Genomic DNA, 13,998 nt, shown 5'->3' on the forward strand with positions numbered 1-13,998 from the left:
TCACAAGTATCCTTTTCAGCTTTATGACTCAGCCAGGGCCACCTTGGACACGTAATTCACGGTTTGATTTCCTCGCATTGAGATACGGAAGGATTGGCCAGGAATGAGGAGGCTAGGGCGGGGCCCTGCCGGGAGACACAGACCCCTCCGGCTTTGGCTCGGGCTCGCGGAGCTGGGAGGATCCCGACTCCCGCGCGGAGCTGGTGGCGGCAGCCTGGTCGAGTACACAAGCCCGGGGCGTTCAGGGGACTCGGGGCGGGGGCGGGCGCGGCTCTCCGGGCTAGGCGGAGTCGGGAAGAGGGTTGGTGCGTCAGCCACACGCGCGGGGAGGAAGCGGGCCTCAGGTCCCGGGCGGCCCGCGCGGGCGCCCCGGCACGTCCGCAGGCTGCAGCGAGAGGTGGCGGCTTCTGAGAGGAAGGAGAGACGAGGGCGGGCCTGGGAGGCGGCCGGGAGGTGGGGCGCGGCCGGGGGCTGGCCCGCGCGGGCTTCATCTGCGGACGCACGGCCTGCTCGCGAGCGCTGGGGATTCCGAGGCGCGGCACGACAAGCGGCTGGAGCGGCTATGGGCCGCCGCTGGGGCTTCCTGATCGGCTTCTTGGTCGCCGTGGGGTTGCTGGGCTTGGGCCACGGCGAGCAGCAACCCTCAGAGACGGCGGCGCAGAGGTGCTTCTGCCAGGTAAGGGGTATGCACGGCGGGGCTGCAGGTCCCGGGACCCCTGGCTGCGCCTTGCACTGCGCCCCGCGCGCCCGGGCAGGTGGGGCGCGGGAAGTGTGTCTTTATTTCTCCACCCTTCCGGGAGAAGCCCCTTGTGCTTTTGCTCCCTGGCCGGGGCTGGGTCCTCTGCAGCTCTCCTGGGTTGGTGTGAGCAGGTCCCCCATCCGAAGACCCTGAACCGATGTCAGGGCGCCCTCCCGCGCTTCTGATCAGGCTTGGGGCGAGAGGTATGGGTACACCGTTGTCTGTTTCTACCTAGTTGGTTTGTGCACACACTATTTATTATTTTCACAGAACACACACACACACACACACACACAGTTTGTTATTTTCACAGAACCTGGGTCTTTTTAACTTCCAATTTGGCTTGGAACAGCGTGGGCTGTGCCTCTGCTGGGTCCCTTCTCCACCCTTTCTGGTCAGGACAGACTTTTGAAGGGGGCTGCCCTCAGATGGCTTCGTGTGGCTTTTCAGTGTCTTAAGCTCAACTGCCTGGTGTCTTTGGGGCCGCGGTTGCCCTGTGTCCTTTCCTTTTCCTGAGTGTAGTGGAACTCTTTAACCGCGGCATCCGTATTGCTGGTCCCAATTGGGAGACCGGTCCTCAGTGTACAAGTATGATTACAAGCTTATTATAATTATTTCCTTCGGTTAGTAAGACATGTGGATTCCTTGAGCAAAATATTTAAAGAAACGTACAGGTTTTTGGCATCCACGAGATGTGATATTTTAATGTCATTAAAAGTCACCTTTTGGTTGATTTCTGTTGATAAAAACGACATTTTATACAACATTGAGGGATGGGTATCCAAATTGTTCCTTTTAAGTAGATTTTACTGTTAACTTACTTAGTTCCGTTATGGTTATGGAACCTTCCGTAATGGAAGGGATGGGGGTGAGAAGAGGAGGAAGAGGATGGTAACAAATAAACATGAAGAGAAAAATGGAGACAAACATATCGACATCTATGTATCGACCAAATCAGAAGGAGAGATAAAATTTTAAAAGTGGAGAAAGAAAAGGGAAGGTGCAAATGATCCATTCAGCAAACATTTATAAACACAACGTAAATTGATCTGAGAATTTGTAATACAGAAATACAGTGGCATAATTCTCACCCTGAAGAGCTCACAGTTTAGTAAATCATGTTCTTTGCGGCTTGAGGAGAGGCGGGGATCCTCAGTATTCTTTTTTTGTTTTAGTTAATAAATATTGCTGCTGCTGTTAAGTCGCTTCAGTCGTGTCCGACTCTGTGTGACCCCATAGACGGCAGCCCACCAGGCTCCGCCGTCCCTGGGATTCTCCAGGCAATACACTGGAGTGGGTTGCCATTTCCTTCTCCAATGCATGAAAGTGAAAAGGGAAAGTGAAGTCGCTCAGTCCTGTCCGACCTTTGCGACCCCATGGACTGCAGCCCACCAGGCTCCTCTGTCCATGCTGGAAACTAAAAAAGCAAATTTTCACCTAAGGTTTGGCAATAAAAGTTCAAATCTTCTCTGGTTCTATTAGCATTGGCCACAGAGTCCTTTTGATTCTTTTTTTGTTGCTAGTTGTAGCCCTATCTTCCTTCCTGTTGCCTGTCCTTACCACTTCTGCCTTGAGTTACCACACCATCACTCCTCACCACTGCTGCGTGGGCGCCTGGCTTGTTGTACATGAGGGTTCTGATTTGACCCAGGGCAGCATGTATTTAGGGCTTCTGTGGTAGCTCAGGGGTGAAAGAATCCTCCTGCAATGCAGGAGACACAGGTGATCCCTGGGTTGAAGATCCCCTGGAGGAGGGCATGGCCACCCACTCTAGTATTCTTGCCTGGAGAATCCTGTGGATGAAGGAGCCTGGCGGGCTACAATCATAGGGTTGCAGAGAATCGGACACACTAAAGCAACTTAGCAGCAGCATGTAGTTATTGGACCTCAGAAAGCCAATGAAGTATGTGCAAAGCTCTACAAATAATTGGACTGAATTCAACAGGCATTTATTGAGGCCTAATGTGAACAGACTTTGAGAGATCAAAAAGTTAATTAGAAAATTACAATTTAGTATCAATTCTTGCCACTCCAGAATACAGAGACTGATACATAATTCAGTTCAATTCAGTTCAGTCCTTCAGTTGTGTCTGAGTCTTTGCAACCCCATGAATTGCAGCACGCCAGGCCTCCTTGTCCATCGCCAACTCTCGGAGTTCACTCAGACTCACGTCCATCGAGTCGGTGATGCCATCCAGCCATCTCATCCTCTGTCGTCCCCTTCTCCTCCTGCCCCCAATCCCTCCCAGCATCAGGGTCTTTTCCAATGAGTCAACTCTTCGCATGAGGTGCATAATTGGTGCTTAGCAAATATGTGAATGCTACACTAGCTGAAGTATATTCTTAATTAAAAATGGGCTGATAGCTCCCAATGCATTTCCCCCCCCGCCAGTGAATCTTTAAACTTAGTTATTGCATATGCCTGTTAGTTGATATCACATCCTAGTAAAACCATTTTCACTGTATGTTATAAGTTCTTTTGAGAATAGTGCTTCAGTTTAGTTGCCCACAATTAGTGACCAGTTTTCTGGAAGTTATGAGTCTCCCTTGTACATTCCTCATCCCCCTTGTAACTGCCACTCATATCATTATGTTAAAAAATGTTAAAAAAAATTTTTCTTATACAGAAAATTGGCTTTTTTTTAAACCTTTTGTTATACAAGTCAGTGAAGTCTAACACATGAACAGTTTCGTGTAAAAATCCTGTAAATAAGGACTCACCCTTCCTTTAAATTAAAATAGTATTGTAGCAGGTATGGGCTTGAAGTAAGTGAAGATTTTTCAGAGTTTATTTCTTTTCGACAATTATTTTCTCATTATGCACCATTAGAGAGAATGAATATAACTGAACATTAGTCCCAATTCGTAGAATCCCAGGATGCATTTTAAAGAAATCATCTCAAGAAGAGATATTGAAGCCAGGTATGGAGGCAGTATGGACACCTTTTTCAGTGACATTAATTAGAAATGTGTTTGTAAACTTTTATACTCAGAATGTTTTGTCACTCAATATAGTTAGTGCTAATAAACACTCAGGTCCACTTCTTTGAATTCAGTAAATCTCCATCAGCCTAATGAAAGGGGAGTAGTTTGGATAATCCAAAACGGCTACGTCAGAAGTGGATTATTTCTTGCTTGGGACGCATTGTGGATAGACTCTATGTATATGTATTTTACCTGTCTGGGTGTCTTGTTCAGGTCAATTTAAAAAAGTTTGTGTTAGTCAGAGTGGCAGGACAATGGAAAAGACACTTAAAAATATGTTGGGTGGTGGGTGGAAATAAGCCCAGGATTAAAAGTTAATCAGAGGGATCTTTGAAACAGGTTATATTGGAGAGATGTCATTGGCTCCGAATGCCACCTGCATTCCAGCATTTTCTGAACAAAGCATGTGGCAAAGTGTGTTTCATGTTGGTCGCTATGCTTTGGGTCATTTAACAATGATTCTAGTTATAGCAAGACCAAGACTTTAAAGCAGAAATTGCTCTTAGTGTTTTATGTCCTTAGAAAATTGCCTACTACCCAGGATAGAGTCTTTTTGGTGCGTCTACGCTTTCTTTTGACAGAGTTGTTCCAGTCTGCTCTGTCAACGAATGAATGTGTGTGTGTTTGTGTGTATGTTTTAATGGTCACAAAACTCAGTAACATTAAGTGCAACTAAAGTTCTTTGCCAAGTAAAGCACATTTTGAGCACTTTAAAAGCTGTTTCATTCAAGTATGAGGAGTATACTCTTACAGTGCTTTGCAAAAAAAAATAATAGTCTATGGTAGGACTGGAAGTTTTTAGGACACAAGAAAACTCTTTAGGAAAAAAAACTATTTTGATAGTGTTTTTTATTTTGTCTTTTGTTGCAAAGTAAAGGATACCTGTATCCAAAAACTTGAGAACAAGCAGACCAGTGTTATTTTCGTTTCCCTTGCCTTTTATATTTTGGAATTTGGTTCAAACCAATCAGAGTCAATGGAGAAAGTAGTGGAGTTAACTTTTGATTGTCGGTTCTGTGGGCTACAGATGTAAAATTTTTGGAGAATTTTAACTGCAAACTTGGCTTTTTTTTTTTTTTTTAAATCTTGTTCATTAAAAAAACAATGTTGTAGGGAGCTTTAGGGGAATAGTTAAGATCCCTATCACTGGAAACACTTAAGCAGTGGTAGAGCAATAAACTGTGGAAAATTCTGAAAGAGATGGGAATACCAGACCACCTGACCTGCCTCTTGAGAAATCTGTATGCAGGTCAGGAAGCAACAGTTAGAACTGGACATGGAACAGGCTGGTTCCAAATAGGAAAAGGAGTACGTCAAAGCTGTATATTGTCACCGTGCTTATTTAACTTATATGCAGAGTACATCATGAGAAACGCTGGGCTGGAGGAAACACAAGCTGGAATCAAGATTGCTGGGAGAAATATCAATAAACTCAGATATGCAGATGACACCACCCTTATGGCAGAAAGTGAAGAGGAACTCAAAAGCCTCTTGATGAAAGTGAAAGTGGAGAGTGGAAAAGTTGGCTTAAAGCTCAACATTCAGAAAATGAAGATCATGGCATCCGGTCCCATCACTTGATGGGAAATAGATGGGGAAACAGTGGAAACAGTGTCAGACTTTATTTTTGGGGGCTCCAAAATCACTGTAGATGGTGACTGCAGCCATGAAATTAAAAGACGCTTACTCCTTGGAAGAAAAGTTATGACCAACCTAGATAGCGTATTCAAAAGCAGAGACATTACTTTGCCAACAAAGGTTCGTCTAGTCAAGGCTATGGTTTTTCCAGTGGTCATGTATGGATGTGAGAGTTGGACTGTGAAGAAGGCTGAGTGCTGAAGAATTGATGCTTTGGAACTGTGGTGTTGGAGAAGACTGGAGAGTCCCTTGGACTGCAAGGAGATCCAACCAGTCTGATTCTGAAGGAGATCAGCCCTGGGATTTCTTTGGAAGGAATGATGCTAAAGCTGAAACTCCAGTACTTTGGCCACCTCATGCGAAGAGTTGACTCATTGGAAAGGGCTCTGATGCTGGGAGGGACTGGGGGCAGGAGGAGAAGGGAACGACAGAGGATGAGATGGCTGGATGGCATCACTGACTTGATGGACGTGAGTCTGAGTGAACTCCAGGAGTTGGTGATGGACAGGGAGGCCTGGCATGCTGCGATTCACAGGGTCGCAAAGAGTCGGACACGACTGAGTGACTGAACTGAACTGAGGGTAATAATAATGATCAGCATTTACTGGGCTTTACTCTAGGTCATTTTATCCTGATATGAACTCTTTGAGATGAGAGCTACTATTCTGTTGGGTTCGCCAAAAAGTTCATTCAGGTTTTTCCATAGTTTCTTATGGAAAAATTCCAACAAACTTTTTGACTGCCTCAGTATTTTTGTACTCAGATAGGAAATTGAAAGTGTTAGTCACTCAGTTGTGTCCGACTCTTTGCTACCCCATGGACTGTAGTTCGCCAGGCTCCTCTGTCCATGGGATTGTCCTGGCAAGAAAATTGGAATGGGTTGCCATTTCCTCCTTCAGCGGATCTTCCTGACCTGGGAATCAAACCCTGGTCTCCTGAGTATCCTGCATTGCAGGTGAACTCTTTACTGCTGAGCCATTAGGTTGAAAAGCATGGGGAATGTCAACAACTAAGAAGTATCAGGGATGAGACTCAACCCTAGAAGGCCTAACTCCAGAGCCTGCCTGCTAACCCTGTTGTTACACACTGCCTCCCCTCGAGGGTGGGAGAAGGGGATTGCTGGGTTGCTTGGAAGAAAGCAATGTAAGGCCTTCAAAGGCTTCCCTACTCTTAAAAGACCAGGATTGAATAGTGTTAGGCCTACTTCGGTCCATATAGCTACCACCCCTCAGCAAGGGCCTTTCCATTGCTTCCTATTCATTTGGCCTCCTGCCTCGCCAAGGCTGATTATTACCTGAAGCCCAGAGCAGCAAGCTGCACATTTTGGCATTCATTAGTCACTTGTGTGTGTTGTGGGAGCAGATAGGGGAGTGCATTTTTTTAAAAATTCAAATTCTTATGGTAGGGCCACAGTTCTGTTTCACTTTGGGAGATATGATAGTGGTTACTTATGCCCCCATAGCACATTCTGAAGGACAGCACCAAGCCATCCTTCTTATATATCAGCACCCATCTTTTGGTCTTAGTTTAGGTAATAGGACTCTGCTTCATTTTCAAGGTTCTGCTCTGGGTCCATTAACTGGAATTCTACCTTAGACTTTTCCTGAGACTGTTCTGGTAACATACATGGTTCTTTAATTTCTAGAACTGGGTCTGGTATCATACCTCCTAGACTTCCTTCCAGGGATCAGGTTCTGCTGCCTGTTGGCAAGCTTCTCCGAACAGTCAGATGGTTTGGATTTCCAAGTATCTTCCTGCCTCTCCTTTGCTGGACTCTTCCATCCAGTGAAGCTCCTGTCACCCCTGTTCCACCTCCTTAGCTGCCCTTCGAGCTGAATTGTAGTTGATAATACCTCCCACTTAATATCTAAGGTAAGGGGCAGAAGATTTCTAAATCGACCATTGTCCTGCTTTCTCTTCTCAGTGGCCTCTAGGTTATAATCCACCTCTGCTTTGGAGGTATCATGTATTTCTTTCTGGTTTGGAGCTTCTTATCACTTTCTTTGTAATTAGGATGTGATCAGCAGAATATTGGACCCAGAGATTTGTTTCTTTGCTGCTTGCTTTCATTCTCCCGTGAGTGCCTTCTGTCCTTTGACCTGGCATGGCCTGGGGCACTCACCTCCAGTATAGGTGACATGAAAGTGCCTACTTACAATTAGGCAGCGCGGTGCTGGGCTCCAGTGAATCAGAGTGACAGTGGACAGCTTTCATTCATTTATTCACCAATCCAAACCAAAAAAATCGTTGAGCATCTACTGTGTGCTTTCTAGAAGTACAGTGCTCAGTCCCAGGCATACAAAAATGAACAAACATGAATTTGCTCTCAGGGTTCTTAACTCTAGTGAGAGGGAGTGAAATATAGATACATTCAGTACAGTGAGGTCATTCTTGTGTAGGAGTATGTGGAGTGTGGTGGGAGCTCTTGGGAGAGACAGTTAACCGAGCTCGGGGTGAGTGGTACCTTAGGGGAGCTTCCCAAAAGAGAGGAAGATAGTTTTTTACCTTAAAAATGAATTCCTCAGGGGGAGAAATGGATTGCCTCAAACCCTTCTTCTTCAGTCTGTTTGTGTTTTTTCTTCTGTGATTTAATGTGACTCTCTGTCCCCTGTCCCTTTGGCCTTTGCAGCCTTTGGGCCTATTATTCTTTGTGTAAAAATTTGTATCCAAGGGGAGAAACAGTAGCTTATTTTATGTTCTTAGAAGTTTTGCCTTGAAAGCACAAAAAGAAAGAGGCATGAAAAATCAAATCATCTATGTTAGAAGCACTTTGGGCTTCCTTCATGGTGGTAAAAAATCTGCCTGCAATGCAGGAGACCCAGGTTCAATCCCTGGGTCCAGAAGATCCTCTGGAGAAGGGAATGGCAACCCACTCCAGTATTCTTGCCTGGAGAATTCCATGGATAGAGGAGCCTGGCAGTCTACAGTCCATGGAGCTACAAAGAGTTGGACACGACTGAGCAACTTAGACACACACGCACAGGAGCACTTTTGTTTTGTTGGTACCCAGAATTAGGACTCTAAGATTATTGTAAGATTATTGTATACTGAGAAAATTTTTAGCAGGAAACAAGGACACATTTGCATATGAAATGAAAATAGTTATTACAGTGACAAAATATGCAGCTCAGATTTCTAGAAACTGAATTCTTTAGTCCAAAACAAATAAGACTAGGCAAATTGGATAAAAAACAAACAAACAAACAACTTATCTCTTGAATATTGCTGTCATCATTCCGAGTATTCTTATTTCTTAGGTGAAAATTTCCCTTACTGTTTTGTGATGTTTTAAAATTAAAAGATAGTGTAGGATTTTACATATTCCAAAAGGAGAACACCTAAATTCAGTATTTCAATGAATTATTCTTTATTTGCTTCCTTACCAATAGACTTTTAAGTTATTATTTTATTGGCAATACATCTCCCAGAAATATAATCCAAAGTAGTTTATAATGCAGATATTCAGGCCAAAGTCTAAGGATCTCTTTTCTGCAGCATGCTGTATATTAAAAAAAATTTTAAAGTTACTTAAAAAGCCATAATGTGTTTTTTACTTATTTAAGGCAATGCTTAATTAATTCTGTTAGACGTTTGCCTAATCCCAAATAAATATCTCAGAATTTTACCTTCACAATTGATAACATTGTCTGATTATAGTATGTTTTCCCACTGCATATGATTATAATATGATTTAATAATTTGATTTCTTAAATACAATTAGGACATTGGTTTTAAACATTTGAAGATCAGGATTGGCTTTGTGGGTTAATTTGCCATCTCAGTGTTGCTGATGATAAGTAATTTTTAGCATTATTTCAAATCTATAAAATTTATCAAGGCCAATATTTGAGGGTTGTTATATCCTTAAAACAAATTATTGTTTCACTTATAAATTCAGTATCACTTCTTACATTCACCAACCTTGTCTGTGACCTACACATCCTGTTGGAAACTAAAAGGAAAGACAGAGACAACTGAATTATAGGAATACTGGGTCTCAAAGAATTCAAGGGTGGTAATGCCTTCAGGAAAGATGGTAGAAGTGGGAGCAGGCAAACTCTAGGGAATTCAGCTAGCATATGTTCTCCATCTTCTACTTCTGCTTCTTCTGATTCTTCTGTAGAATCTCTCCTCTCTCTGCCAGCTAGCTGGCTTATGTGTTCCTCAGTTCACGTGATGGAACATGGTCTGAGTTTACTTCTTTAGTGACATGGGGAGACATCGCTCCTTCTTAGCCTCAATTCCAGGGTCCTGGAGTGGAGACAATGACTCGTTTTGGATTAGAAGCCCACCCCCGGTCAGTCTGGAGGGTGGGGTGGGGATACTGAGTGGCTGCAGGGAACCAACTCTTTGGGAATATGTGTATCATTTTGAGCTCAGTACACGCTCCCTACAAATGGTATCCACTGCATTCCTATAGATACATAGTAAGAGCAATAGCATTACTCAATTATGGCCATCTCCCAGCTCAGAAAATTATATGGAGGCAAGAGGCTAGGGGCTGGTTGAGTAAAGGGCTCTTTTATCATAACCATGTGAGGAAAAAACTCTGTTGCGTCTATGATATTTTGATATAATACTCCATTTTCTTTGTAACAGGTTAGTGGTTACTTGGATGATTGTACCTGTGATGTTGAAACCATTGATAAATTTAATAACTACAGGCTTTTCCCAAGACTTCAAAAACTCCTGGAAAGTGACTACTTTAGATATTACAAGGTATTTAAAAATTTGTGGGGTGGTATAGGAATACTTAAAGCTTAAATGGATAATTACATTTTCTTAGGAATCACTGACCTTCAAAATTGTGTTTATTATTTAAAATTGAGCAAGGCTATATTAGGAAAACACAGTTCCTAAGAATGAACCATATGGTTCTGAAATGACCCATTGAATACTTTTAATTTCAAAAACTGAGTTTTGAACTCTAGTGTTGGAATCTAGCTGGTTAAATTGAAGTCTGAACAGAAACTATTATATTGTTATCAAAGTCATGAGTTGTTCATAACATTCCAAAACATCAGATTTGCTCCAATTAATTTAAAAAAAGAAGTATTTTTAAGAAGCATGACTTTATTCTGACCAGTATTATTTTAACAAGTAACTTGTGATGTTTTATCTTGAGATATCTGTTGAAAGAGTATAGAAAACCTGATCATTGGACTCTGCAGTACACTCTGTGTTCACAATTGTCTGTTAGCTATTACTTTCATTGAAAGGCTTCGAGTTGAAAAAAAAAAAAAGACTAAGTTGAGCAGTGATGACATGAACTACTTTGGCTCCCAGTTGCCATCTGTTCAGGAACTGTTTAGTAGCATATTTTGTCTTTATGACCAAGTCTACCAATTTGCTTAGACCAGCTACGTGTTTATACCATCACTGAAACTTGACAACTGGTAAATGGATGAAGTAGAATAATTGCAACTGATAACATGACCAGGTTATAGTATCATAATTCAACATCTGTCTGTTACAATCTTGAGATTCTTATTTTTATAACTTTTCTCTAATTTTATTTTGCAGGTAAACCTGAAAAGGCCATGTCCTTTCTGGAATGATATCAACCAGTGTGGAAGAAGGGATTGCGCCGTCAAGCCTTGTCACTCAGTAAGAACAGTCTATACATTTAAGAACTGTCACGTTTTTGGAATAATTGCAATTTTTGAAAGGGTCCAATATAACTAAAATAATATTTGAATCCTTAGGTTAAATATCAGTTCAGTTCAGTTCACTCAGTCGTGTCTGACTCTTTGCGACCCCATGAATCGCAGCACGCCAGGCCTCCCTGTCCATCACCAACTCCTGGAGTTCACTCAGACTCACGTCCATCGAGTCAGTGATGCCATCCAGCCATCTCTTCCTCTGTCATCCCCTTCTCCTCCTGCCCCCAGTCCCTCCCAGCATCAGAGTCTTTTCCAATGAGTCAGCTCTTCGCATGAGGTGGCCAAAGTATTGGAGTTTCAGCTTTAGCATCAGTCCTTCCAATGAACACCCAGGACTAATCTCCTTTAGAATGGACTGGTTGGATCTCCTTGCCGTCCAAGGGACTCTTAAGAGTCTTCTCCAACACCACAGTTCAAAACCATCAATTCTTCAGCTCTCAGCTTTCTTCACAGTCCAACTCTCACATCCATACATGACCACTGGAAAAACCATAGCCTTGACTAGACGAACCTTTGTTGGCAAAGTAATGTCTCTGCTTTTCAATATGCTGTCTAGGTTGGTCATAACTTTCCTTCCAAGGAGTAAGCGTCTTTTAATTTCATGGCTGCAGTCACCATATAACGTTGTTTAAAATCAACATACTAAAACTCTAAACTTATGACTATAAAGCCTATTTTGAATTGTTCTGTCTTCACAATAGTAGAATTTAGATTTTATGGGTAATACAATCTCTTGATTTATTACTGAGAGTAGTAAAAGCTATTGCTCTTTGGTGTGATATTTTTATTTATTTTTTATTGGCTGTACTGGGCATTGGTTGCTGTGCAGACTTTCTCTCGTTGCAGCAAGTGGAGGCTCCTTTCACTGCGGCACACAGTCCTCTCGTGGTGGTGGCTTCCCGTTGTGGAGCACAGGCTCTCGGCGCACTAGTTCCGTAGTTGCAAAACTCAGGCTCAGTAGTTGAGGCTCGTGGGCTCTATAACTCAGTAGTTGGAGTGCACAGGTTAGCTGCTCCATGGCCTGTGGGATCTTCTCAGACCAAGAATCGAACCCCTGTCTCCTGTGTTAGCAAGTAGATTCTTAACCAGTGGACCACCAGGGAAGTCCCTTTTGGTTTATTATTTGTTTTTCTTATGTCTTAACTAAAGTTATGTATGTAGTATTAAAAAAGTGAAATTTATTGAGGTACAAATGCAGTCTTTCCCCTTTTCTGAGGATGTATTCATTTTCCTCCTTGGCAGGGATTTGAACAAAACCACTGGCTTTGCTTAGGAGTTCTGAGAGCATTAAAATTTGAAATATTCTACTCTGAAAGCAGAGAATTTTATCCTTTTAAATGAAAGCATTTTTTTCCCTTTAAAAGTACATATTTTTATTTTACTTTCTTTTATTGAGATAAAATATATATAACATAAAATTTACCATTTTATTTTAGCCATTTCTAAGTGCGCAGTTCATTGGCATTAAATACACTCACCCTGTTATACAGCCATCACCACCATCCATCTCTAGAACTTTTTCATCTTTCTAAACTGAAACTTCATGCTCATTAAACAATAAATTCCTATTCCTCCCTCCCTTCAGCCATGGGAAGTCACTATTTTACTTTCCTTCTCCATGGATTTGACTACTCTAGGTACTTCATATATAAGGGGAATCTTTATAATATTTGTTCTTTTGTGTCTGGCTTATCTCACTTAGCATATTTTCCAGGTTATCTATATTGGAGCATGAACTAGATTTTTATCTCTTTTAAAGACTGAATAATATTCCACTGTATGTGTGTACTACATTTGGTTTATTCATTCACCTGTTGATTGACTTTTGGGTTATTTTCACCTTCTGGCTCTTGTGAATAATACTGCTATGAACATGGATGTACAAATTATGTTTGAATCTCTACTTTCAGTTCTTTGGGGTATATACCTAGAAATAGAATTTCTGGATCATTTGGTAATTCTTAGTTCAATTATTTGAGCAACACCATGCTATCTTCTGAATTTGGCAATAAGGAGTTCATGATCTGAGCCACAGGCAGTTCTTGGTTTTGTTTTTGTTGACTGTATAGAGCTTCTCCATCTTTGGCTGCAAAGAATATAATCAATCTGATTTTGATATTGACCCTCTGGTGATGTCCATGTTTAGAGTATTCTCTTGTGTTGTTGGAAGAGGGTGTTTGCTATGACCAGTGTGTTCTCTTAGCAAAACTCTGTTAGCCTTTGCCCTGCTTCATTTTGTACTCCAAGGCCAAATTTGCCTGTTACTCCAGGTATCTGTTGACTTCCTACTTTTGCATTTCAGTCCCCTAGAATAAAAAGGACATCTTTCTTGGGTGTTAGTTCTAGAAGGTCTTATAGGTCTTCATAGAACTGTCAACTTCAGCTTCTTCAGCATTACTGGTTGGGGCAGAGACTTGGATTACTGTGATATTGAATGATTTGCCTTGAAAACAAACAGAGATCATTCTGTCTCTTTTGAGATTGCGTCCAAGTACTGCATTTCGGACTCTTGTTGACTGAGGGCTACTCCATTTCTTCTAAGGGATTCTTGCCCACAGTAGTAGATATAACAAAGGTCTGTCTAGTCAAAGCTATGGTTTTCCTGGTAGTTACATATGGATGTGAGAGTTGGACTGTAAAGAAAGCTGAGAGCTGAAGAATTGATGCTTTTGAACTGTGGTGTTGGATAAGACTCTTGAGAGTCCTTTGGAATGCAAGGAGATCCAACCAGTCAATCCTAAAGGAAATCAGTCCTGAATATTCATTAGAAGGACTGATGCTGAAGCTGAAACGCCAATACTTTGGCCACCTGATGCAAAGAACCGACTCATTGGAAAAGACCCTGATGCTGGGAAAGATTGAAGGCAGGAGGAGAAGGGATCGACAGAGGATGAGATGGTTGGATGGCATCACCAACATGTTGGACATGAGTTTGAGTGGGCTCTGGGAGTTGGTGATGGACAAGGAGGCCTG

The 13,998-nt window shown here is 42.3% G+C and overlaps 1 protein-coding gene across 3 annotated transcripts in view; it reads left to right on the forward strand.

Annotated features, from left to right (window-relative positions):
- The first annotated feature begins 282 nt into the window (after positions 1-282).
- ERO1A (endoplasmic reticulum oxidoreductase 1 alpha) overlaps positions 283-13,998 on the forward strand; it is a 53,217-nt gene continuing 39,501 nt past the window's right edge. Inside the window, exons 1-3 of one of the 3 annotated variants that reach the window (XM_027552971.1) lie at positions 283-676; positions 9,962-10,081; positions 10,886-10,969. In XM_027552971.1, the coding sequence (XP_027408772.1) occupies positions 563-676; positions 9,962-10,081; positions 10,886-10,969 (318 nt within the window). In that variant the 5' untranslated portion in view covers positions 283-562. The remainder of the gene's footprint in view (positions 677-9,961; positions 10,082-10,885; positions 10,970-13,998) is intronic. The other 2 variants (XM_027552972.1, XM_027552970.1) reach the window with 2 other exon arrangements.

This window comes from Bos indicus x Bos taurus, chromosome 10 (assembly GCF_003369695.1).
Source record: "Bos indicus x Bos taurus breed Angus x Brahman F1 hybrid chromosome 10, Bos_hybrid_MaternalHap_v2.0, whole genome shotgun sequence".
NCBI lineage: Eukaryota > Metazoa > Chordata > Mammalia > Artiodactyla > Bovidae > Bos > Bos indicus x Bos taurus.